Source organism: Pocillopora verrucosa, chromosome 1 (assembly GCF_036669915.1).
Source record: "Pocillopora verrucosa isolate sample1 chromosome 1, ASM3666991v2, whole genome shotgun sequence".
NCBI classification, from domain to species: Eukaryota; Metazoa; Cnidaria; class Anthozoa; order Scleractinia; family Pocilloporidae; genus Pocillopora; species Pocillopora verrucosa.
The window spans coordinates 12,660,305-12,688,029 of NC_089312.1; the positions used below are offsets into that span (position 1 = coordinate 12,660,305).

The 27,725-nt window shown below is 37.7% G+C and overlaps 1 protein-coding gene and 1 long non-coding RNA gene across 2 annotated transcripts in view; both read left to right on the top strand.

Annotated features, from left to right (window-relative positions):
- Positions 1–19,113, top strand: part of LOC136283123 (uncharacterized) — a 42,043-nt gene extending 22,930 nt beyond the window's left edge. The window contains exons 2-3 of the long non-coding RNA XR_010718571.1: positions 14,528–14,702; positions 16,858–19,113. This is a non-coding gene — a long non-coding RNA (uncharacterized lncRNA). The remainder of the gene's footprint in view (positions 1–14,527; positions 14,703–16,857) is intronic.
- Positions 19,114–23,735: 4,622 nt separating this feature from the next.
- Positions 23,736–25,986, top strand: LOC131770275 (homeobox protein MSX-2). Its single transcript, XM_059085986.2, has 2 exons — positions 23,736–24,399; positions 24,634–25,986. Exons 1-2 carry the CDS (start codon positions 24,105–24,107, stop codon positions 25,101–25,103), a joined length of 765 nt encoding a protein of 254 aa, XP_058941969.1. The 5' UTR covers positions 23,736–24,104; the 3' UTR covers positions 25,104–25,986.
- The last annotated feature ends 1,739 nt before the right edge of the window (positions 25,987–27,725 follow it).

Here is a 27,725-nt window from a genome sequence, read left to right on the forward strand (position 1 = left end):
ATAGACCACACAGTAAGATTCGGGAAGACTAAAAAACTTCGAAGTGAAATGAAAATCAGTGCGCCAAATTTGCAAATTTGCCCTAAAATTTTTGTTGATTAGCGAATTATTTCTCATTTTTTAAAATTATTGAAGCATCTCAGCGATGTTATTTGAATTGTCACTAATGACTCCGGAGAGATTGTAGAGTTCCTGTGAGAGTGTGTTTTGCAGTCCAGCTGCTCCGTCGATCTACTGTGCAAAAAGCTCTGTAATGTGTTTGCTCAGTATCTGTCACTAGGGGTTATTTATTTCCTTATCTCTCGGGGAAAGATTTAAACGCGTGATGTCATTAGATGTAATTACCTGATACGTTCTCATTTTCATACCTTTCACGTTATAACGTGTTTCCTTGACATCAAGGCGATTAGCTCGAGGCCAGACCTTGTTTTCCTTTAGTTGTGCATTTAGGAGGTCTTTTCTAGCGAGTTTATGCGTCATGAAAATCGCAGAAAAATAATAGAGCTTACAAAGGCGAAGGGCACATTTCTGTTATCGCGATTGTGATTGTGATTGTGCAATTATTGTAGATAGGAATGGAGGCTGCCTGCTTTTAATGAAAACTTCATTCGATCCCTCTCATTCATGATCGTGATTTGGTGTACTATATTCTAAAATATTTTTATCAAAGGATAGAGAAAATTCTGTGTTTGTGGGAGGGAAAGGGACAGAAGAGTTCGTTAACCAGAGGTATACTGGTAGTGCTGATAAATGTGTGAAACAAACAACTTCGAGTTAGCGTGAATTTTTACATAAAACTTTATGCACACTTGATTTAAATCGTTGCACGGCTCAATATCGTAACATCAGCCTTTGACTGCGTGCAGTGATTATGCTGATTTTTAAGGTCTGATCTTGGTCAATTGTGAGTGTGCTGAGGTCCCAATGCCAGAATTTACCAAAACATTTTATGGCTAAAGGGGGTTTAGAAATTGCTCCTTACTTTGTTCATTAGCGTAACAAAACTTTTATGGTCTACTAGCCTTCAGTTATCTCTTTCATCTCATCAGATACAATTAGGCATCTATAAGCGTCAGGCTTATGTCTTCTTATAAATATATTGTCTTCTCGAAAGGTGACTGATGCACTATAAGGCAATTGTTGGCCAATTTTTGGAGGCGTTCCTAATTTAAGGACCTCTTAGCACAGGAGTAGTAGAGCGCGTGTGTTTATCTATGAATGACAAATCCACTGAAAACTTTGCCGTTAGAGTGGAGCCGAGTTAAGTTAGGTTCAGAGCAAACTGCCTGTTTACTGATATGGGAAAGTGTGCACATAATGCATTTCTGTTTATTAAAAGGTGTCCATTAACGTTCCCTAGACATTTGTCAGCCTTTAGTAAAATGGGGTCAAGGTTTATATAAAAGAATTCATGGCTTTAAGATAGGCGTGATAACAGTCAGTGCCTGACATTTTCACATGTGGGAGATGTAGCAGATAAACTTATTATTTTCTCTAGGCCCTCAATTCGTGCAATCAGTTTTGTTTTCTTTTCTATTACAAATCTATTCGTCATTTACGAGATGTTTTTAATAGATTTTGCAATAAAAGGGTTCTGTGTTCTTATGTTAAGTGATCTGGTATACACTACTCAGTCACTTTAGGGTTTGTTTGCTTTTCATTCTCTCGAGCCTTTTTGTGACGGTGGCTTCCTGGCCGTTGACTGAAATATTGCAGGAGATTGTGGCTCATTTAGGTACACTTGGAATCATGAAAGACAAACAAGTCATGTCTGAAACCGTTAACGCGAATTGACGGAAACGCTGAATCGTCGCCCAAAGCGATTTGAATATTAGATGTTCATAATTGCGCGAAATGACTCTCTTGAAGTATCAAAACATGGATGGCGACCAGTACTTAGAGTTTGTTCTTTGTTCTGTAAAATTCGATTACCAAGTTTAAGGGACAAATTTGTCACATCCAAGTGGTAAAAAGCAACTTAAGATCAGAAAAACAGTGAACTCTGGACTTGCAGACCACAAGATTTTGAACGATGGAATATTTATGAGAGATTGTTTTAGATGTAAGTTGTTGAGTCACGAACGGAAAACACGCTCTTAGCTTTATGCTGTCAGCTGATAAATCTACCCGAGTGAAAATATCGTCCTTGATTTATTTAGTTGTGCTTAAAATGGGCAATAAAAGTTCGTATTCCTGGGCTAATTTGCTTTAAGGAGCACTTCAACGTGAAGTTGTTGAGCTCAGTGGACGAAAACGGAAAGAGATGTCAACTGTTGCCCAATATTAGGCACGCTACATTAGTTTTGAAAGGGAAATGACGCCGTCTAGTCCTCGATGTCCTAAGCTTGATTAACGATTATTTAGCTAATGGATGTGTATTTGAAAGAAAAGTGTGTTTCGTGTCCTGGGGCTGTGGCACAGATAGCGTTTTTGTCCAGCATACATTAATAACTTTGATTTGCGGCACGAAAGCCATGAAAAGTCACGCGAGGTGCGACTGTGATTTTCGCTGGTTGAAATAAAAGTTTGGGGTTTCGGGAAGATTAATAAACGTGTTCTGAGGCCGGATATGAGACAAAGCATTCAAAGAAGGAAGGAAGAATTTGACCGTTTCTTGTCATTGACCTCTCTGAGCGTGGACACCGGCACGTGCTTCGGAATTAGTCATTCTTGTATAATAACCTTCATTTCTGACTTTCCACGTTTTAAGACTTAGCTGACTTTGTATTGATTAGGGGCCTTACTTGCATGGAGTTTCTCGTTTATATTTTTCTCAATGGTCATAAGAAATGAATACTCATAGAATGAAATAGAGCAGTCATCTAGCGTGTATACAGGGTAAATGATGATAGCCATCTTGACGACAAGTAGGTGGAAAAGGCGGAGTTATTTACTTCTGAGACAAAGATAAGTTTCATTGATAACAGGATTCAGGTCAGATAATCAGAAGTGGGCTTAAAGAAGTGTGGAACGGAATAAGGCAAACGATGGCCGTGGAGAATCGTTTATTGCTTTTGACAACATGTATTAAATTAATAGCGTGAGTGATGTTCGTTGTTCTCTAAGATATGGGATTTCAACTTCCTCTGAGAAAAGTTGTTGATGTAAACGCCAAGGTTATTTCCGTGACCTTTTGTCTTGGAGCTTTGTCGTTGAAAATATTCAAAATTATTTGAACCAAAGCAGAAAATTAAAATAACTGTAAGATCCTAATCGTTCTAGTGAGCTTCGATCGATTTTGACTTCATACGAAGAAGGTTTTCATATATGGAAATTTTTAACAAATTTGCAATGATTGTGTCACTTCTGTAATTTTGTCTGCTCCTCATCACTTTTGTTTATCCTTACCAAATGAGTCCGGATGAATAGACAATACTAAAGTAAAGCCTTATCTAACCCCTGCCAAACTACTTAAAGACCCTTTAAGGGGGTTTGGGGAGACAGCACTTCCTGTGATGACAAACAAAGAACAGGCGAGGATCTAGTGTTCGAGTAAGAGAACACCCTGTCGAGCAAGTCGCGGGAAAACAATGTGTTTTGAGAGCTGACCGATCTAATTTTGATTGGGATTTAATTAGAATACTTTGTTTTTAATTACAGTACCGTTCCTAAGGCGGGACCCTATTGATGCTATAGATTCTAGATTGCATTTTCTTGCGGACGTATTCTTAATCTGGGTGGGAAAATAGACAACCACCCTCTAATGTGGGAATTTTTTGTTTTGATTTTCCTTGATTTAGTGTACAACAAAGAAAAATGAAGACGAAACAAAACCAAAACAGCCAGGATTTAAAAAAATTTCGCCATTTCGGAGTCTGCCATGATACCCCTTTGGATTTTTTTTTGGTTTAATTTGGCCGTGGACTGGTAGCCGTCGTTGTGTTTTTAGTAAGCGCCTTAAGTATTGCCTCCTACCAAATCTGCTACGGTTAAAATAGTTTCTTTCTTCCGTCTTATTTCTAGGAATTTCCTTTACTTTTGAGCCAGGTCAAAATACATGTAACAATAAAGTGCTCAAATTTGGCAGCTGAGTTGTACTTTGTACATTGCTAAGAGGTTGATTGTTGTGAAGAGTTTTTGACGATAGCATGGTATCATGCCAAGTAGCTTTGACGAGGATTATCTCTTTGTGACAGACAAAAATAACAGATTCGAACACGACGGTGTCAATCTTCACCACAAGAAGAATTAAGCCCTCTTTGGTTCATGGCAGGTTGAATTCGCAGCTGTTATTATTCACGCATAACCGTGAATGTTTAATTTTCCATTTCAATCATGAAAACTAAATAAACATGTCAGGTTTTCTCACTCAAACGTATCAGCCGTTTTGAAAATTTGATCCTTTCGACCTTTAAAATGGTGCAGCCTTGGGTCTATGCAGTCAATTTCACTACTGAATTACAGAATATTCTGCTGCTGGAAAAGTTATATTCTCGATTAAAGATCTGAATATCAAATGGAGAAGAAGAAGTTGAGGCGGTTTGTTCAGTGAATTTGCGAATGGTTGGTTCAAATGATAAATTTGCGTAACATCATTTTATTGGAGCTTCTTAAGCCGTAGAGAAATCAGTATTCTTCCCCCTGGCACACGTCTTATCGCGATCGCCAGCGCTATTCTCATCACCGATAGAACGATTTCTTGGCTAGTGGTAATAAAAGTGGTACATATTCTACGTTACGTCATCCCTAACGTCTGAAGTTAAAAGTGACGGCGATTTGACTCTTTCTATATCGGTCAAGTTATTGCGTCCGCGGTAAAGCAGGGCGGTTCTTTCCATGATCTGAGAGGCATAATTTAATAAGCGTGGCACAAGGACCCAAGGACCTTCTTAGTATTTAAAGTTGGTTGTGAAAGTGGCCGGTTTGATGCTTGACGTTTGTTTATTTATAATAGCCTTCACTTTAAAGCTCTTGTTGTGCACAAGACGAGTGTGGGAAAACAACTTTTGAAAACTCACATGAATAAAGCGAAGATTATTCTTTGATATTGTGCCCTTATTATCAGGAAAAGAGAAGTGCTGTAATTTCCTCTTAATACCCAGCAAAAACATAATGTATGACCAGTATTCTCCTTGAAAGCTGGGGCCTTACGAAGTAGTTTACCCAGGCTTTAATGAATATCTTCTCAAAGTCTCAATTGAAAGTTCGTAGCTTGAATTTATGTATGTATTGATTTATGCTGATTTATGCTGAGAACATTTTATTAGCCCGTCACTTTGATGGGCCCGTGTGTTTTCTAATTTGTCTTTTCGTCGATTTATGATGCCCACTAGATAAAACGTGAATTAGTCGTTAACTTAGCTTTTTCTGCGTCAAAATGTAAATGGAGACACCAGAATATCTACTGTAAACAAATAAAAGTTTAAATACCAAATTTTATTTCGCTGTCACTCTTTCAAAAGTTTTTAAAGACACGATTTACCTTATTTGTTGGCTCAGAGACCATTTGGAGTGATAAGGACTAGGTATTTCGCGAAATTTAGCATGTCGCGTCCGCATTGTACTACCAGAGTCTCTCTCTTGCTGAGCTCAAGATGGTTAATTATTCCCTATGAAGTCATTAAGTGCTTCCACTAACACTTCTCCCTTTCTTCCTAATCTCTCTTGACAGAAAATCCTTTTTTTCTCACTCAGTTGTGTTGTTTACCTCGAAATCGCGTGACAACCAAGAGGATAGCGTGCGCTGAATTCTTTGCAAAGCCGATATAAACAGTCTCCTGTGTATCACTTAACTGAATACGAATCGTTAATTTGTTTACTAGTTGGCGAGCATTGGTTTCCGTGACTTGCCTATATTTTCAGCCGCGCGGCCAAGTACGAGAGGAATGGAGTACTATCGTAAGGAAATTGGTGCGTGTGTAATCTTAGGCCCATGTTATTTCCAGTATGTGCCACGTTGAATTAAACTATTGAAAACTTATTTTCTATAGTTTGTTGGGAGAATGTAATCAAGAGAACGTGATTTTGGATGTTAACTGTTATTTTTCTCACCATAGTTGGCATTTGTTTCGAATTGTCGATTGGTAATCTGGCATCATAGAGACGAATCTTGAAATTCCTGAGCTGTTTCATTTATTTGCTGTAAGACCTGGACTCATTTAGTTTATATTTATTGGAGAGGCGAAGCCTCTTCTGGTGTGAAATCAAATAAGTGGCAATATATTATCTGGGGTACCTGAGGGAATGTACGCGTCAGTGGTAACCTCAAAAAAGAACTAAAATCGATGGACTATCTTTAATTTTACAGATTGATCATCAGGTGGGAGATAGTACCTCCAAATTAAAAGATCCAATTTTTTCTTCAAAATGCTTGCTTTTGGTAGTCTCACAGCTCAACTTAATTTTCAAACAATAAAGTTTTTTTTATGGTTTTCAGTTTATATGAAAGATGTAGTAGATAATTTAACCATGTGCAGTTTGCGTTTACGACAAATCTCTAATTTGACGCTCAGAATAACTGCCGCGCAGTTAAAAAAAAACTGAGTATTTGATTTGCCTAGTTCAGTGGAAGTAACTTTTCGGAGCATTTCTTCAGGCTTTGGCAAACATCAATCCAGTCTTGATGCAATTCATCTGAACCGTTTTATGGCTTTGACAGCTATTACTAAAGACAAATTTTCTCATATTGGAATTTAAAAGTGTAGCCTCATCTGGATTAAAGGGGCGACTGAATTCGAATGAGGAAGTTTCATGCATCATCTTCTTACTTTTGAAATTCTTGTTATTAAAGCTAATGAACCCTGCCCAGACGCTTCCTTTAAGTCACTGTTATACATTTATTCTCTGTACCTCTGCAAGCTTTCTTGCCATGACAACTGTCAAATGTTATGCGGCCTTTAGAAATTATCCAACAAACATGCGGTCCTATAATAGAATTTTTATTCATATATTTTCCGTGTGTTTCAGTGACTGATAGAAAGTCAAGCTACATAAAACGAACTCAGTATCTAACGAGAGAAATTCATTTAAAGGTAAAATGATTGAATAAATACAAAAAAAGAAAAAAAATCATTCGGCTAGATAAATCTTTCCCACCAACAAAAATATTTATGCCTTGGTGATCCTCGAATCCTTTGGAATTCGTGGATGTAAAACTTTTCTGCAGAAAAGCTGAGTGCAGAACAATGAAGTTTCTTAGGTTATTTGCTTTGATTCCCTGATAAGGTGACAACTTAGTAAGAGGACCCTTGATAAAACAAAGCTACAGTAAGAGGAGATTCCACACCGTAAATGAACTAAATCGGAGCCAGGTGGCATCGCTTGCAGTACCTTTTCAATTCAACATTACTTGTGTGATCAATACAAACTGGTCACCACATATTGTTGTTTCCGGAGGGCTAGAATGCGTGGAATCCCTCAGTCGAACTCCTGGTTACGACAATCACTCGCAATTGTGCTTCCCCTCTCTTATTTTAGTCGGATCCTATGATCCTAGGTTAGCTGGGAAGCATGGAGGGTAGATATTGAACAATTGGCATTATACATTCATGTGAAATTGGAGCGAAATGTATCTCGACTTTCCCTGTAATTCTTCAGTACTTCACATCTATTGACAAGTAATATTATCACAGACACTAAACACGAACATTTTCAGAAAGCTTCACTTTCCGGTTATTTGGGAACGTGGTAATAAATCCACCAAGATTAAGATGACATTGCAAAATTCCCTAGACAATGGCGTCGAACGTCAATGAAATGGAATGTTCTGAAACTTAATTTTAGTGGAAAACAGTCTTATTCTACAGTGCACTTGAAAGGCATTTTGTACATATCTATTTATATTTATTTATACATTTCATTAAAGATATGTAAGCAAGCTTTTACCAAATGATGCATGTGCGCGAGATATACATCCTTGCTTTTTTGCAATTAAAGAACAAACCTACAGTAGTAGATGACAACTCATCAAAGGTTTGTAGGCCCACAAATCTTCAAGTTGTGCCATGAACTCTTTTTCTGATGTACAAGAATGAAGAGGTAGTTCTAAGCAGATAGCCTCCAGCTGAGCATTTGACAGCTATCAACGCAATTCATGGCATAATTCCATACATCAACTTTATACCCGTGCAGCAACTGAGATTTCGATGCTAGTCACGGAACGTACCTCGCGATGCTTGCGTAAAAGTGTTTAAAGACGAGTAGAACTGCCTTCCCATTTGGGGGATTCTACTCATATCTTAACCTTATCATAACACAGTCGACACGAGTTGTAATTGTTTTTATGCTTATATAATCTTGCGGTTCTTTTAATCTCTCTTGAATCTTATGTTTATTGACACCGAGACATGCCATATATTTCCTTTTGAATATAGATGATATCACAAAAGCGTTACTTTAGTTCGTTTTAAATTGCATTTTGACATCCTAACCTTCGGTGTTAAACAACGCTTACATCTGTCAATGTAGTTGAACATTCAGCTTTCGTCAACTTTTCCAATGAATTTTGTCGAAAAGCTATGTTACTACACGACATTATTGTCGCAGCAAGTGCTACCTATAGTTCAAGTCTGTATTAATACACCTATTTGTCGATTGTTTTTCCATTCACGGGAATAGTTTTTTGACACCACTTTCTAGAAACCAAGGATGAAGCTACTTTGTGTTTCATGACCTGATTAAAGAAAGAACAAAGTTTCTTTTTTCATCGATGTAATCCTTTTTCGCTGTGAGTATTCTTCCGGTATCGATCTAGAATGATCATTACGGAGGCTTATGGTTTTGAATTCAGTGTCTGCCTTTTAAAGAAATGACTTCAACTCTGTTTGTTTCTTTAAGGCGAATTCTCTGGATTTTGATTTAATCTACCAGTGGGCGCTGATGATACGTCTCAGTACATCAAATAATCACATCCCACTCACGACATCCTTTTCACGTCTTAAAACATTTTCCAATCAAAGATGCACATGACATATATATGCATATATAAATGTCAATAATGCAATCTAAGCAGCTCTTGTATTAGATTTAAAACAAAAAGCAAATTTATGGTGTGGGAACGAAGTCAATGGAAAGATTGTAGCTCGTGGGTATATTTGCGTCACACTGATTTTCTCCGTCTTTGATCCATTTCACCTCGTTTCAGCTCACGTTTACACATAAATGTTGACGCCTTGTTTTCTGAAAATTTACGCAGCTGACCATGAAACAATAATACACTATACAATTAAAGAAAAAAAAACAGCACAGGAAAACACACGGAAGAGAAAGAATCATATGAATTCATTCATATGGAATTGTTGAAGTAACAACTGACTCACGTCGTGTTCCGGAAGTAATTCTAGAGACTCGGCCATACAAGTCACTTATTCCTGTTGATATTGAATAAAATATTGGCATCTTTAAGATCCCAGTGAATTATGATGACAGTGTACGGAGGATGAGAGTGAGAATGTTACACCCGAAAAGTTTTGGTTAAGCTCACGCAATTCGTTACGAGTTCGAATTACTTGCAGAGCTGCAAAGCCTTGCACAAAATCCCCTTGTAATCACTAGGTTTTAAACGCACAAGTTAAATTTTATCTGCATTTTTCCTTTCATTTTCATGACATGAGTATCATTAATATAGAAGAACAGTTGAGAATTTCGACATAATTCTGATAAACTACACTAAAGACCCTCATTAGTACCAATCATTACGGCAAACATGCAATAGCTTTGTTTACAGGAATGCCCACTTCTTTAAATTAAGGCAAGAATCCGATTAAGTTAAGTACCTACCCGCAATTAATTTCAATTTGTAATCAGTCATTTATCATTGAACTGAAAAGACTTTGAAAGCTGTACACCAGACATTCAGTCCTGATTGTAACAAGTAACTTGTAAAAGACAAAATAAGGATACCGTTCTTTTTGTTGACTTATCTGAATTAGCTATCATAGTAGTGAGAATTAAATTAGAAGAAAACTTAGCATTGTAGACCATTAATTGCTACAAGCTGTACTTTGTTATTGCTAGCTTTGTAACTACCAGCTGTACTTTGTAAAGTTTCGTCTCAGGCCAAAACATGTTTTCGTGACTTCTGCTCTCGCGTGAGTTAGTCAGGAGCCTATGACGTCAAGTTCGTCGCCACACCGGACCTTAGTGGTGCAATATTGGTCCTCTTTGTAGCAATTTGCTTCTGACGTCTGCAGCAGCCCGTGACAGTTTCCCTTTTAGTAATGAAACCTATTTACAGCATGATAAGAATCACGAAACTCCTTTTTTCATTTCTTTGTCCTTGTCTGATAGTTTGACGTACTTGACATCATTCTGGTGTAATTGGGCTTTCTAACTTAGTTGCGCGTAATTTTTAAGTTAGAGAAAGGACGCTGGCTAACATTTCGAATGTCACCAAGTATATGCTCCAAACGCTTCATTTGCGTTGCCGTGAATTGCTGCACGTTTCAAGCGAAATTCTTTTCATTCCTTTGCGCAAGATATTTTGTTTGGAATCAATTGCTATTTGATTTTTACTTTTACGGATTATTTAGATCCCACAGAAAATCGGTGGACCAGAAACCAAAACCAAATAATATTTAGAACTACACTTTGAAGAGCTTTTCCTGATCATTTTAACGATGAGGTCTTTCATTAGTGGTTTTCAAGAACGGATGTAATATCTGTAATAGCTGGGGGTAATGCCCCCATACCGTAATAACGTCCTCTCACAGTAGCATTTCGACGGTGCCAGTCATATTTTTACCTTCGGTTTCTCCATCTGATGAATTTGTTCGCAACACTACCCAATGAAAAACCAAAGAAGTAGTTTTAACCATAAAGAAAATGTAAAGGAAATAAATTCTTTGGTCTCTCTCTATAGTCTTAGTTGCAGTGCTTTGTTTATCTTATGACGACCACTGGACCAAAGTGAGGTTTTTATTTTTAGGGGTTTTATTGGGGCAAATGGAGTAGTAGCAAGTTTTGAAGAGGATTCCAAATTCTACTTAAATTTTAAAAACAGGAGAACATGGACTGTTTTCGGATAGAAAATGGAACTGAATTCAAAGGGCTAGACGACATCATAGTCAAGGTTTCTTAATGTGAAATAGTGTTTTGGTGTCTGCTTTTTTTCTCAGCAAGTAATTATAAATGGTTTACCTCGTTGCTCAGGAAGTCTTACATCATCAGTGAAATACTTTCGAAAGCACCTTATTAGTTTAGGAGGGGTTTGCATAACGCCAAGATGTGATTGTTAAGGGATTAGTTTGTATTAGCTGTAATGCAATCTAGGGATGTTTATGTTTTAAAGGAGTTATGGCCTCTGACTCTCCTGAAGGACAATTCTGGTCAGTTCGAAAATGCGTATTTGTTTGATAAAAAGAGTCGTTCCGAACGAAAATCACCTAACTTTTGGCGACTGCAAGGTTATAAAAAATATATACTCATCTGACGCCAACAACTGGCATTAGAACTAAAATATTTAAATGAAGAATCCTCTGAATATTTTCTTAGCTCTCATCGAAATGAAGTGATTAGTGCGCCCCTAATGAATTCCCCTCCTCCCTCCAAACTCATCGTGAAACATCTGAGTACACGCACTAAAAAAGAGATAACGTGTAAAGTGCTCGACTGAAGTCGTTTGTTGGAAAACAAGAGAAAAATTACACATCAGTTTTATTTGGATATTAATCGTTTAATGTCTGCAGTCGATTCATGAAAAGGGCATTTTTTTCTCACCGTGATATTACTGAATCAAGTTCAGAGAAGACTAGCAACTATCATCCGCCAAATTTCACTGTAATTATCATGGATTTTTGCCGTAGGTGTAAGGGTAGTTAATAAGTAACTTAGTGAGGCTTCATGCGAAATGATCTAAGCAAAAGTAGAGTGGTGTAGGCGATTGCTATTATTTAACGGTGTGAACGTAGTTTTGAGTGCCCGATTAACACTGGAGAGTTAACATTTTCAGTTTTGAGTGTAGCCGATATAGTGTTAGAAGTTAAATGTGACGCAGTGTTTAAAGACAACTTCGAGATAGTGCTAAACTATTATTAGAGCGAACAATGTTTTCTGTACCATGGCTTGATATAGATTGTGAGGTATACAAATTTTTATCTTGAACTGTAAGTTCCGTAACTAGCATCATTTGCTTCAGTATTTAAGGAGCTCTTGACCTCACTTTTAATCGATTCATAATCTTCCGTCCAACGCCAAGTGAGTAATATCAGCACGCTTCATAAATAAAGCACGAGGGTTTTGCAGAAAACCTCTATTTCGTCTTAAAAGTGAAGGAAAAGTGATCCTTTAGCGTCATAGGCCCGTTGTTGTCTGAAACTGACGCTGTGCAATTTTCATGAAGGGAACACCTCTGTGTTTAATATCATAATTTGGTCATTATATTTTGAACTTATGATCAAACGCGAATTGCGTGCAATAGAAAGCGGAGTTACAACAATCAAAACAAACGACTGCACGCAATCAGAGGAACGGAAAGAAGTAGGCTTGTTCAATATAGCTTTCGTGCCATGACTTTGTACAATTTACATTCCATCCGCTTGTTCTAAAAAGAGCCTATGGCCATGAATAACTTGTTTATTGCTAGAATTAGATCGAGAACACGAAATCTGAATTACTAAATATGTTTTAACTCTTCATTTATGGAAAAACCCTGTTTTTTGATGACGGAGTCTAATTTCGTGTTTACGTAAAATAAGAGAGATATTAAACGCGTTCTGTCAGTCTAGGAGGCGTCAGGCTCAAAGTATAATGATAAATCTTCTTCAAAACAACTTGAAGTGACGTAAACTCTCAGTAAACTGCCTTATATTTCAAGAATTCGTGTCCACTGTTTACTTCTTAAAGGCTGGATGATAGTTTAAGCCTGTCTGCATTCTCCACTCAATACTGGTTTATCTCAAAATACACGAGAAGCACGATATAATTACTAAAAAAGATTGTTTTTCAACCTTCCTATATTACTTGTCGTCCAAGTATAATACTTTGTCATACGCTTTTTTTATTTGTCGTCCGTACGATATGCTAGACTCAATGACTGAAGAAAACACTATGAACTGTTGAGGACCGACAAAAAACTAATCAAATTTGGCCGTTTTATTTTGCCACAAATGGTCTCATTTGAGTGCCTACTTATGCCTCTCAACATTGTCTCAATGAATTCAGGCACTACAAATTAAAAATAAACGTAGCCAAGAGTGAAGTGTCCTGTATTGGCAGATGTTTTCCTATTGCACGCGCGAACCAATACTTTAAAATTGGTCAGGGTTAAAGCAGTAGTGTTTCGCCCTGGCGTATTTTGCTGCCGGCAATAATTGACACGCGAATCCAAACAACATTACTTCGAAACTCCTTAGCAATGAAATTAAACTTGATTTAATCAAGTCGACGGGCCTGGTCACTAAGTTCTAACTTTATTATTAATCCAATTCCTGTTTTTTTCTTTTTATTTCATCGATTTGATGATAGCATTTGAATAAATTACTTGCGTGTCCGACTTAAGACACGATTGGTTTGGATCATAATTTCCGCGCTGTTTTATTTAACGCGGTTCTTATCGTCAGTATAGTACTGGAAGTAATCAAAAGCATATATTTTGAGATCGTTTAGCTGAGAAAATGGGGAAAATGCTTCACAATTACACTGAACTGAACTAAGGCCCCAACCCTTGTTATTCTTGACCACCAAAACGTAGCAAAATATTTTAGCCTGCACCAGCAATATCAGTTTTTTTTCACTTGGCTATCCACACCAAAGCGCTTGCAATTTAAAATTCATATAATTTTTACACGTTTCTGCCTGCCTTCATTTCAAATGCCCACAGAGATGGTAACGACATTATAATTATGAGGCTTTCTTCGCCTGTTTACACCAGAAAAGGAATGTTGTAAAAAAGATCTGTTTCCAAAAATTATTTCAAAAACTTCTTTTTTATTATATCTTTGAGTGTTTTAGTTTAGGTGTTGGACGGAAACGCATATAAAGCAAGCGAAAATATGTCGTGTAGATCGAGCCTGAAGGTGGTTTTGATACCGAATTAGCTTACATCATTCCTCAAATAAGGAATCCTGACTTCTTGATTGAAATGATTTTTTTAAAATTATATATCTCTCAATGGAGGGTTTTGGAGTTTTCGGTTTTGTTTTTCAATTAATATGCCAGTTACATTTACAGCTTTAACTTTAGAAACCTTTTTCTGAAATGGTGCGTTATTTCTTTTGAACTAATTGTAAAACATTGCTTGATACTCGAGAAAGCGCCTCCCCGCATCCTCCTCCCCTCCATCCCGAGCAGAGAAAATGAACATGTTATCCCCTCACCGTTCAAGTGTCTTCATGAGAGTTACAGATGTGAACAGATCTAGATAATTGATCTTTAATTTCAAAAACGTTTAGGGTAATCTGCGTTCAGACACATCACTGACCAATAGAGTAACATTTTACTGGAAGTCTGACCAATAAAATGGTACTAAATTTAGCATGGGCTCTGGCCATTCTGGGCGTGGCAACAATTAAATTAAGTGATTGTTAGGACTCTTGCCTTGACGCCCCATTGATTAGCATAGCATGATACAGTCTCGACCACTTGTCCCTAGAACCTCAACTTGGGTCGATTCACAATTCTTTGAACAACAATGCGGATGGTGACGATTATTAATGACAATGGACAAGTATATGAAATCAGAGGAACGTCAAGGAAAAAAGATCTTCCGTAAACTATGGGACCCTTTGAGATTCGGGGAACAAGGCAAAAAAATCTCGATTATTTAGGTAAGTCAGACTGATTCTTTGTTTAAAAGTTTTTCGACTTCCCTTAACGCTTTTAAACTGTTTGTGATCATGCGCAAAGCCGCTGATGGTTCAATTGTTAAGAGTCAGTATGTGATTACATTTTGAAAATCAGTTTTAATACGGCGTGGGAGCGAGTGTGTGGAAATGAATAACTTTTCTAAACGTGCTTTGCAGTTCAAAGTAGCACGGGACCCAGTTATCTATGTCTCAAAACTCTATTTTTTGTGTTGCGACCCTAAATTCCTTCATGAATTAGGTTTCAATTGACTTCACCACACTTGTTCCATAGTCCGTAGTTTACGTTCGGTGTGTTATGGATGAACTACCAACTAGTTTACTCCATTCCTTATGTTTCTCTAACAGTTGATAGGCGTCGTTCAGCCTCAAACCAGTCCACTCTTTTATGTTATCCTTCAATCGCCTCGTTTGTCTGCAGCCTTTCCTTCTCCCAGCTCTTGTAGTTTATTGCAGGAATGTCTTGGAAGGCCCTGATAATCTCGACATGTGCCCATACCATCTCAGTGTTACCTCTTTGGAGGTTTTCCTGGTAACTGAAGGGTCTTCGGCTGTTGGCTTGTCTTTTTCATTTTTTTTCTTTATTTCTAAATTTCTCTCTCTGTAGTAGATGTCCAGTCACTTTTGGAAACATTTCATCATTGCTTTGTCATCTGTCAGTATCCACTACTTCCATTTACACAAAAATATTGAGGTTACCCAGTGCAAGTCTAATTTTTGTGATGAAGGCAAGGTTCCTGTCATTTCAGCTCTAAGAGAGCAGTTTTGAACTGCACAGCCTCAGAGAGCTCTTTGGCTTTTATCCATAATCAAAATTTATGTTGCTAAAGATTTGAAGTTGCTTGCAGATTCCAGTCTCTTAGTGCTAATGTGAAGTTGTTGGTGTTGTTGTTTGCATCAATGTGCGTAGTGTATGCTTTAGAGGTCAAGGATTTTCATGAAGCCGAAGAACTCAACTTCCTACCTTTCATATTATTTTTGATCGGGTGGCTGACGAGGCTCGACATGATTCTAGCCAACGTTTCGAGCGTAAATCTTTGTTATTTGCTCTGTCGAAGGGCTAACGCTCGAAACGTCAGCTTCAAAACTCTTTACGGTAGCCAATTCACATTATCAACTCAGTTGATAAAACAAATTGTCTTCAAATTTTCCCACCGACGCAGCATCACAGTTTCTTAAGAAACTTACCGCACAAATTCTGGCAAAGTTTCGTTGCCTGTCTATATATTGAGCCCATCGTGTGGAATACTCATCAATCTGCCAGATGTTGTTGCTCCTAGGCCTGGTAATGTTCATTTCGCGAGATTGAAGTAAGAGGAAAAAACGTCAATGGACAGACAAATTACCTTTAAGAAATTATGGCCGATTGATTACGAGAAAGCAAGAAACACAATACTACAAGAGATAGAATTTTGAAGGACGGATGATTTGACCAACAGACCAGAAAACTCGACATACAATCGAATCTGTATTAAGCAGCACCATATTAAGCACTCACCTGTATTAAGCGGTCGGTTTTCAAACTGCCGAAAATGTTACTCCTTGATTGATGCAATTTTCATCTCTTTTAACCGGTCTCTTCTATTTAGCGGTCGTTGTCACCCTCCTTAGTCCCATCGACCTGTTCGTATTGTCCACCACCTCTAATGAACGGTCACTTGATGCGGAACCACTCAAATAAGACCAAGACTTATCCATAGTTTTCTCCCAAAATCAATGTTAATAGTATTTTTGACTGAGTTTTTGTACATTAAGTGGTCATTTATTGCATAAAATGACGTTTTTTATCGTTTCTTCATAATACCACTATTCTGTGAAACCTGTATTAAGTGGTCAACCTGTATTAAGCGGTCCCCTTGGGTTACCGCTTTATTTAGGTTTGACTGCTGTTTGGTTTTATTGACTGTGTTGATAAAGTAAACTGGCCACCCGTAAAAAGTGTTTAGACCTGTCGTTTCGAACTTTGACCCTTCGTCAGAGCCTTTCGTAGGAAATACTGCGAGCATACCCAAACAGTTCCCATGGGTAAAATTGATTGAGAAACTTACCGAGCTAAAGAGAAGTTACAAGATAAAGGAGTTCGATCTATCATTGAAACTATCTGTGTTCTACGTAATAGGCCACTCCCTTATTGCGATCTACACCCAACTGATCAACAAGAGAGAATATCCTTTGAGAGCTATAATGGATCACGTAGGATAGATTACCTGCAGCTCACCAGAAGTCTTAAGAGCGCCAAAGATCTCTCCAAAGAATCATTCTCATTCACCCTGGACAAAGAAGACATCTTCAACGCCTCGATGTGGACTCGATATTCTACATTACCATACACGAAACACTTGTCATCACCAGAGACCGCTGAGAGGGTATGGAACGAAAGAAGAGAACGAACCGAAAGGCGACTGACCTTATGTACCTCACAAAATGTATTGGCAAACCCTCATAGTTCACGTAGGAATTCGCCACTTTGCAGTGCCGCGCCACTTTGCAATCCAATACCCCCAACCCTGGCAGGCATTTTTTAATGGATTGGTTGGAAGAACAATCAGTCGCTTGGACAGTGAAGCTAAGCCTTGGAGCATGCAAGTGGATGATTACGTAGAAGTCGTTAATAGTGGACTAGTGGAGGCTCTGATAGGTTAATTTATCGGTATTAGCAGGATCAAATTCGCCCATTTCACAGAAGCATATGTCCAAATTCTGTTCCTGGACACATTACACACAATACAGGACCCGTCTTCGGAGTGACAACATAATTTCAGAGGAAAAAGAACGAAGGAATGAATACGAGCATGTAAGAACAGTATTCGACGCGTTTGGACATCCAGGGTGAAGGAAAAAATGTAGGCTAAAAAAGACGCCAAAGGAGAGAAAAAGCATGGGAAACACACGAGTAACGAAGAGGAATGGTGTTATTTCAATCGTCAAACCATTTACACAAAGGATGCAGCGCATATTCGCCGACGGCGCACAGTAGTCTTAACTGTAAAACCATATACTTATCACCCCTATTTAAGTCCAAGTACACCCGATGGAAAAGAATAATCGGTTTATAAAGAGAGAGGCAGCACACAAAATCCTTCGCATACGAAGGGAAACAGTACAGAAAGTTTGAAGTAAGAATGAGAACATTTCGAAGTCAGGCAATAGATGGATCCTCTGCAGGCATTTCACGAGAACCAATAGCAAAGCCTCGGCTTACAATGAAATGAAATAAATTATACCTTGAATTCCGAATTAGGAAAAGTAATGAAATGTTCTCCAATGGTAAGGTGGGATTTGAAAACCTAGAGGTGAAGAAACCTGTCGATCTTTACCGGAACAGATCGATGCTCCAAATGTAAACCATTGAGAGAAGATTCAAATTTGCAATTGAATTAAGACATTGATTAGAAAACGTATTGGCTAATGAAACCAAGGGTCATCTAGTCTAGGATTTGTTGCTTTAAAAACAGCAAGATTCTTTCGATCAAAAAAAACATGATATTTTCCCCAAGTAAGATACACTTCTACTACGCACTGAGGAGACCGAATACCAAATTGAGAGTCACAAATGCATTTCGATCCAGCTTCTAGTGTTGTCGTCAAAGACAACAGCTAAATTCCCAGAAGCAACCTCTCGGCTTCTCTTTAAAATCACTCTACCAAAGCAAAATCTTTGTGGTAGAGGCTCCTGGTACGGGCAGATTAGCACTCCTTTAAATTTAGAACCAGATAAAAATGCATCGAAAAGGAAAGCAAGTCTCTCGACTTTCCGCCTTGGAAGTTAGTAAACTCTGTTTGAAGATATTTGAACTTGTTCGTTACGTCTTTGCTTCAATACTGAATCACTTGGGCCGTGGCTTTCGCTCATTTCCGGAGCTATAAAACTACATCTAATGAAGCATTATTAGTCTCTGTGGGAAGTATGTGATAAAAAAAATGGATCACTTAAACAAACACAGCGGTATGCAAAACCTTTCCAAAATGAATCTTCTTGTCTACAAGAGACCGTTTGTGATTTGCACACGCAAACACTTTACTTTTGTTGACGAAAAATGATGGTGGTGTTGCTGTTTGGTTAGTTCCCCTCCAAAGATTCTAGTGGGAGATTTAAAGTGGAAATGACATAGCTTGTGCTTCAAGATAGTCGATAATTTTAAATGATAACAACTTTTGGGTGTTTCAAGGTGTTTCAATCAACCAGCTTTACGTTCCCAATAAACCGTTCATCAAAACCATGAGAAGCAAAAGTAGACGTCCTCGGTTTACCAAGCTGGTGGCAAGTTTGTTTTTACTATTATAAGATCTTAATGAAATTTGAATCAAATATTTTGAGTTGTTTGCCAAGTTGGCTCTAAATAGGCCAATTGAGACCCTGAGTTGTTCCCATATCTACAGGTTTGAATGCTTACAGCGATTTTACCTCCACCGAGTGGTGCGTGGCTCAAGCAGGTGTATGAATTATGGTTCAAATACCTCTTAAAGTACGCAGGCCAATTCGCAAGGATTCTTTCTTGTATTAGTTCAATTGTCTCTTATATATCTGATGGATCGTTAATCACCTTTGTTTTTTCCATTGAATCCTGAGAACAGAGTATATAACGTGAGTGTTACGCCAGAACAAACAAAGACTCAACAGTTAAACGCCCTTTGTTCTTATTTGTTTGGTTCTATGTATTTTTTGGTTCATGTTATTCCGCTCGTTGTTTTCACCACGTGTTGGGCAAGAAACTGGTCAAAATAAAACCTTTATGACAAAAAGCAAGTTTTCAAAACTCGTAATAAATAATCTAAACGTATCACAACCTGCCTGAATTCAAGCCATTATTTCAACTCCTCTTTCCTTTTTCACTAATTCCGTTTGTTTTTATCTTATTGTTCCCTTATCTGAATTTGTAACAATGAATAGAAATTCCACTCACCCCGAGAATTTTCTCTCTTGTAAACAATCAATTCTGACTTTTGTTTAAAGAGCTAGAAGGAAAGCGACGGTTACTAACAATAGACTTTTTTTTTGTATTCGATTGAATTATTATTCCTTGCAAAAGTCGGTGTTTATTTTATAATGCGTTTTAATTGAACCCTAGGGCGATAGGAACATTAGGTGACCAAAGCCTTATATTTATATTTAATAACTAAATGTGACAACACAGGTCAGTTTAGCATGGAGAGTAAAAATAAATATGAAGGAAAAAGCAACGTATTGGCAATTTCATCAATCGTGAATTCGTTTGCTTGAAGACAGAAAGACAGGTCAGGTTAAAGAGCGCTTTTGTGTTCACCACATATCGATAGAAAACAGAACAGCCTGATTATTACACGACAGATGGTCGATAAATGGCATACATTGGTAAGACTTAAGGTCACATGGTAAGACCTTGGACTTGACGAGCAATTATTATGTAATTTTTGTAGATGTCTATTTCACATTATTCCCTCGCTAACTTTTTAGAAAAAAAAAGAAGGAAAGCACGATCCATTTTCACGATTTCTCGATATAAACCGCTCACTGAGCAGAAGCAATTTAAAGGGCACTCGAACTTATTTGAGGAGAAATCACTCCCGACCTTTGTAGTGCTTAACAATAGAAATACTCCCGCCGTGCGATATTCAGTCAATTTTAATTTGCCATTTTATCGAATGTTTTTCATGGAACAATATTATCTAACCGCACCACATCTGTTTTCACAAATATGCATGTATTGTGGTTTATCTATTTGAAAAATTGATTTGGTTAGGAATTTTCTTTAATTGTATGTATAAATTGTGTGTAATGTGCTGGGTGATCAAACTATTTTCTTTTTGTAGCATTGTTTAATGTTGAAATTTAGAGTATCTAAGATTACTTGAAGAGCATTATTTTACCCTTTTGCTGGAAATAAAAGAAAAAAATGTGTACCTTACGTGTGTAAATATGTGTTCCATGGTTATCTATTTTTTTTTTAACTTTTAGGAGGCAAGCTCCTTCCATTAATCATAGTTGTCTTTGAAATGTTGAAGTAATTCAATTATAGTTTGCTAAAGAAAGTGATGGTCATCGGTGACAGCAAATTTAAGTCATGAACTGTGATCAATATGTTCGAAGTGAATTTTATCCTTATTCGTGTTAAATACTACACCTTTGTAGATCTTTCAGGAATGTAGCTTGTTGAATGGTGTAACATTCTTCACCGTTGTTTTTCCTTTTATTATCCCTTTGACAGCCTAAATATGTTCATGGAGCTATGTTCATTATCTTTAATGCGATTTTAAATCAGGAAGAATCAGAATTTATCTCCTTGTTCCATCTTAGGAATTCTAAACGCAATTTAGTCAATCATCTTATTACTTAATGTTCATGCATGGCAATTAATGTGGATGACGAGAGGATTAAGCAGTGGAGAGCTGCTCTTAGATCAATCTTAATTTGCTTAAAACTGACTCTGTAGTGTCTCTGCCTGCAAACAGAATAATCTCATTATCTACCGATAAAGATTGGTGAATCGTGGTATCGTGGCAATGTTTTAGTTAAGTGGATTTGCTTACTTAATATAATTCTTCCGCTGTTTTGCTTGAGCACCATACAATACTCCATTCCACGCGTTCCGGGGTAAACTTTAAACTCTATTCCATACTAAAATCATTACTTTGATCCACAAGTTTTAAATTCGTTCAGGATTGGTTTTTGTCATTGTGTACGTTGTCTTCCCTTTTTCTAGCTTCCTTTTCTGTCGTTTGAAAACGTTTACACCAACATAAAATTTGCCGGGGATTGTAATAACAACTCAGCAAGCCAGGCGTTGTGTCTCTAAGATCCGCTTTTCAAATGTTCTCTGTCTCTTTGTGTAAAATTGAGCACGATTATCGTGCACGCTTAAAAGTGGTAGTACTCTAAATTTATTTTCCTTATTTCCTTCCATTAAGTGCATTGATCATGATTCACTTCTCAAACTGATTACTGAAAGACGTATAAATTTTTGAAACTAAATTTAATTTTCTGTCGTGTAGATTTATTTTGATTTAAATATCACTATAATAACGTTTTTCGTTGAAACAGGCCGTTTTGGGCACGACCTCTTAAAGTGAAATAAGCGCAACTTTGTAACGTTTTTTTGCTTCTTTGGTAGACTCGTTGTGGCGCTTCATGGCTTGAATTATTCCTGACGAACGATGTAAATATGTTTAAAACTGGGTCTGAATAGTTTTACGTTTTACTCTTTACTTAGTTTTGCCCGGTATTTAAAAGATTCAAAACGCTTAAACTTTGCTAATCTGATAGAAATCGCGTAACCTTTATGGCAGCTTCAAACTGAAAAAATGTCTATATGTCTATATAATATTTACAAAACTCTGCGTCCATCAAAAGGCGAACGCGAAATTCGTACCTTCGTAGAAGGATAGATTTGTCGAAGCCTCAATTTTCGAATAATGTCAAGGACGCAGAGGAAAGAGAAATTCTACAATTATGTAGCACATGTGGCTGTTCGTGTCAGTTGCTATATTCAGCAGAATCTTCAATAAGTGTGATAAAGGGCATGGGCGACTTATCTTCCTCAGAGAAACTTAATCTTGGTATCAGAAAACATGGCGCAGTACATAGATAACTCCAACTTGAATAGCACTACCGAGATAAAGCCATGCTTCTCAAATTTGGTTATCTCACAACTTGTCAACGGTGAAGTCGAAATATTTAGTTAGCAGAGTTATGCTAGGTAACATATGGCCACTGTAAAGTTTTTCGAGCCGTTTATTTTAAAGGACGACTATAACAGTAAAGTGAAGAAAGAGGACAAGACAGTGGTAAGAGTATCGACATTTTCAGGGCAACTAGAAAGGTTCTAAAATTATCCGTTATTTCAGACATAATTGGGTCTTACGGCTGTTGTTTATTAGGTCGTCAGACTACTGGCGTCTTTCACTAATTACATTGAAATGGTGATTAATATCTATTTCACTAGAACTATATAGATATCCGAAGTTATTCAAATTAGTAATCTCTTAAACTAACACTGTATGGTTACAATTAGAGTTTATCAATCGAGACATTAGCGCCAAGAATTTAGAGCCTGTTCTTACGTGATACTGAGGTAAGTCTAAGTTCGCGAAAGACTCGAATATCTTCTATTCATCATCTGGAAATCAAATAATCAGCGTTTCCAAACAGTTTGTGGAAATATCAAATTAGAGCTAAGAGCCGATAATAAACATCGAAAGCTCTCGGGCGTGCAGGAAGGGAATAATCCAAACAAAACCTCTTGTCTTATCACTGAAAATCAACATGGCCCCTCCTTGGCAGTATTTAGAAGATTGTCAAAGGTGTCATAATTGATTCAATCACATTGAACTATTCAAGACTTAACTTTAGTTGAGAGCTGATGTTTTGTACTTAGAAATTGAATGTATGGCTTGGTGGAAGTCTTATTACCATATCATTATCTTCGAAAGCACATCGCTTGCTTCAATTACCTCTCAATTACCGGTTGCATACACAGATGGAAATTGCTTCCCGAACAAGCCGATAATAGAGACACGTAGTAATTTGTATTTGAAAAAGCTCTAATTGATTTCCATAAAATTTTGTTTTCCTTTAAGATCCGATACTATCGGTTGAAAGCCCCCCGCTGACGTCTACTATTTGTTTTAAGGATTAGAGCAAACAATTAGGAAATACTTGTTTCCTTAGAGCTTTGATTTTTAGAAAACAAAAAATGTCTTTTGAGAGAGAGCCGAGATGTTTCCAGACTTAAATGGTGGTGTTTATTTTCAAAGGGAATACGGCCGTGAAGGAAATAAAGGTCGCGCCGTCGCTCTCTTTCGTGACTTTCGTCACCGGATGAAAGAAGATTCCCATCTCGAAACCATCCCATTACTTTTCTTTAAGTACCTTGCATATTAATCCTAATTATCAGACAAGTGGTTTTGGTTTTGAAGCTAGAAAGGCGGTACTTTTGGATAACAACTTCAAACCGACAGTGTGGGCACGTCAGACGAAATTATTTTGCAAATGCCTCGGAGGCAGTTCCAGCATGTTTGCAGAATTATCGAAGCCACCACGCCGACAGAAACAATAGGACTACCAAGCCGTAAATTGGTTTTAATGCGAGCCAATGGGAACAATTTAGCAGTTATCAAATCTTTTAAAGATGACACCCTGCGCGTCCTGTGGTTGGCTGCCATTTATCAACAACAAATTTGCTTGATAATGACACAATTATCTTATGCCCTATTAGGCAGGGTCCAATATTCGCGGACGTCAAACGGGTGAAATGGCTGTTCACAGCAGGTTCTCTTCAGTTCCGAACTAAAGCTACGGACGGCAGAGCAACTAGGCATTCCAGGGACGACACGCAAACGAAGAAGCCTTTTGTGCTAAAGAAAATCGAACTGCGATCCACTCACAAAGCCATGGAGGAAAGAAGGCCTGCCACGGCTAGAGGCATATCTTTCAGCGTTGAGTCGCTTATATCCAAACCAGAACAAAATGGCGACAGTCCGTCAAATTCATCCCGCACTCCAGGGTTACCGATTAACTTTTCTGTTGAAAGGCTGTTGGATAAACAAGATGTTAGGGGAGGAGAAGCTGTAAGAAGCGCTGAACCGTCTATCGATTCGACTACTGAGAGCAAAGATACTAATGAACGCGTGGAATGGACAGAAGACTTTCCTTGGATGCATTCTACTAGATATGACCCTCCACCTCGTAAGTCAAAAATACCACTCGTGTATGAAATCCTATTTTTGGTTGTATCTCAATTGACCAAGTTTAATGCTGTAGAATTATCGGAACTATTCCCCCTTGTCCGATAGAAAGGAGATATTTTTCCGGGACTTGCTTTACTGACTACTCAGAGCGTGTCTTAACAGATCTTGTGTATGAGCTATACGAGTCACCCAGTACTCCGCACTAATCCTCCTTTCGGGGCTTCTCTTTCAGGGGTTCGCCCACGACTTAGTCCGACGAAATGCCAACTCAGGAAGCACAAGACTAATCGTAAACCGAGAACGCCTTTTACAACTTCACAACTCCTTGCATTGGAAAGGAAATTTCGACAAAAGCAATACCTCTCGATCGCTGAAAGAGCGGAATTTTCTGCCTCTTTGAACCTTACAGAAACGCAAGTTAAGATATGGTTTCAAAATCGAAGAGCGAAAGCTAAGAGGCTTCATGAGGCTGAACTAGAAAAACTCAAACTGGCGAGCAAGCCGTATTTACCACCAAGGTTTCCATCGAGTCTTGGACCAAGCTCCGTTTGTTGTGAGCCTTCGCCTTACGGTCCTCACTTCGCTTTTCAGTCTTACGCGCACGTAAATTTGCCGAATTCACACTTCGGACAAGCTGTAGGTTACTCACACAGGAATCCTTATGGCCCTCCTCAAACTTTTCACAATTTTATGTACCACTAGACTAGTTGGCAAGTAGCGACATTTTCTATTACATATCTGTTTAGTTAAACTCTTTTAGGTTGTATTTTATTTTTTTATCTCAGTGATATTCCTTTTTTTTTTTTTTCATCGAGTTTGCTCGACTAGCAGATTGGAATGGATTTTTTAAAAAGAATTTATCGGTGCTTGTGCTACAGAGTGAAATCCTTAAAGAAAATGATAATTTCATGTATTTTTTTATATTATATGAAATATATGGACGACTATTGATAAGTGAGCGAGAGTCTTGTGGAAACGTTTTAAAAGAGAGATTCTGGTTTCAGGCAATCAATTCATTTCAGGTTGTTGTGAGAGCAATTATAAAGACATCAAGCACGTGTTTTTGAAACAATTTCCGTAAAATTGCATTGACATTGAGACACACAGCAAACCATTATGTGAGACCCTAGCAGCTCACTCCTTGACGATGAAAACAATGCCTTTGTAATTATTTAACCGCCCTATTAATGGGAAACACCTCTCGTGCAACCCTGTCGGAAGGAAAGAATAGGCGTACAGCTAATTTAAGGCCGTATAGCTTCTCAGTATTTTTTTTCCCAGAGAAACTGGTTGTCATAGGGTTGTACCTGCTAAAACTTGTGAAAAGGCCCTAATCATCTTGTTTTCGCTGGTGGGGCAAGTTAACTTTCGTCGTCTGTTCCGACGTTAGGTGTTGCCACGCTTCTTAGCGCATAAGAAACGTCCGGTAAGAAACTGGTGGCCTTGTTTGACATAAATGAGTGGCTGCACTTATCAGCTTAATGCTGTTATTTATTCAGCCACCAGCGATAGTTACACATGAAACACCACTTCTAAATCGAAGTGAATGAAGATTTTATTCCCAAGTAACTTACATATTCTGTGTAAATATAACAGAAATAATCTATTGTAACATATGAATTGGAATAAAATTATTCTTTGTAGTAAGCTCCTCTCTTATTTTCGGGATAGCTCAATAGAACCACTTGTGCTGGTGCCACACTGCTTCCCGTTAAATCCCTCCTACTTCTGCGAATATCTTCAACCTGAAAGATCCAAACAGTTGGCGCAGTACTTCATAAAGCTACCTGCCGATGGCCCTTGGTAAATGAACACACCTACACAGCTTTCATCCATATGGTGTTCATTAGAATATAACAGATGAGAACGCAATGTCGCTCTGTGATAAGAAAACCAGACTTTTATTATTTGCTTCTTGAAAAAGTCGTCACTCAAACGACAGCTTAGACATGTGTCTCTCTCAAGAATCTGGCACAAGATCGTTTACGCTTCAAAATTTGGCTTATCAAGCCTCGCCATAAATTTTTGTGGAGTGTTTCCTGAAAAAAGAATTGACATGTTGGCTTGTGCTACTTTTTAGGTGATTAATAATTTGATGGAACGAGAGGGTTTCTCTTGCTCGTGGTTAGCGTGTTAAAGTTTATCGTTGTGTCTGACAGGAGACTTCGCCTTGTTTCATGCACCTTTTAGCTTCCTTTGAAGTTTGGTTTATATTTTTTTTCACGCTAGTATTAATGGCTCTTACACTGTAGCACTATTTTACCACTCTTAAATGTTATTTGTAGAGGTGTTAATTTTCTTGAAAAACTTTTTGAATAAAAGACAAGGGTTTATAATCGTAATGCATAGAAAGCCACTTTTCCACCAAGACTAACTTTATTTGGTAAGCAGATGATAATTTGTATGCCTTCCTTTAACAAACTTGTGTGTCGAAGAGTTCTCATTCTCAGTACGAAATTATGACTTTTTAAAATAACACTTGTTAATCTAGATGGAATTTGAAATCAATGTCGAGCATATTGTAGCGTAAAATTATGTGCTTGTTTATCCTTTCAAGCGAATTAAACACTTGCATTGAGACCGAGGGACTGAATTATTTTTGACGTTTTTTCTTTCGACAATCATTTAATGATAAACACTTAATGGATTTTTTTATTTACATTTCGGTCAGCTGGAATTCGCTCGTGGCAAGTTTCTATCCTTGTAATAAAATATTAACATGTTTTTTGAGTTCGTGAATTTAGGATGAAGTATGTTTGTATCTTACGACAGATAAACTTTTCATTATTCTAGTGGTTTACTTAGGCTGATGAAAATCTTTCAAGTGAACCAATGTGAAGTACATGGTCCACTTAAGGAGAAATTATCTTGTGTTTACTTAGCGAATAAATATGAAAACGCTACTTATCTTGGACAAATTACATACCAATTAGTACTCAGCGGGTCTCTTGAGAACGCCTGGCGTCTCTGTTTGTAAAGTGATTCATTAATAAGCAATTTTACAAAAGGCAAACTAATTAAAAAACGCTTCTGTCGGTGCTTTTTGTGATTCGTTTCAGAACCACTTAAAAGAAACTGGAATAACTTCAAAATGCGAAGGCGGTCCTGAAAGATGTTCAAATTGAACTCCTTGAATTGCGAATACAATAGATGTAGTAACGACAATGTGGTGAAACTGATGCGTATTCAATTGCAAATAACGCTAAAACGGCATCGTTTAGACAAAGACACTGCCCTGTTTGCGCAATTTGTTCTCATTCGTAAGACCTAAATGAAACATAGCGGATTGTTTATGGCAAAATATGACGGCTCGAGACCCAACGG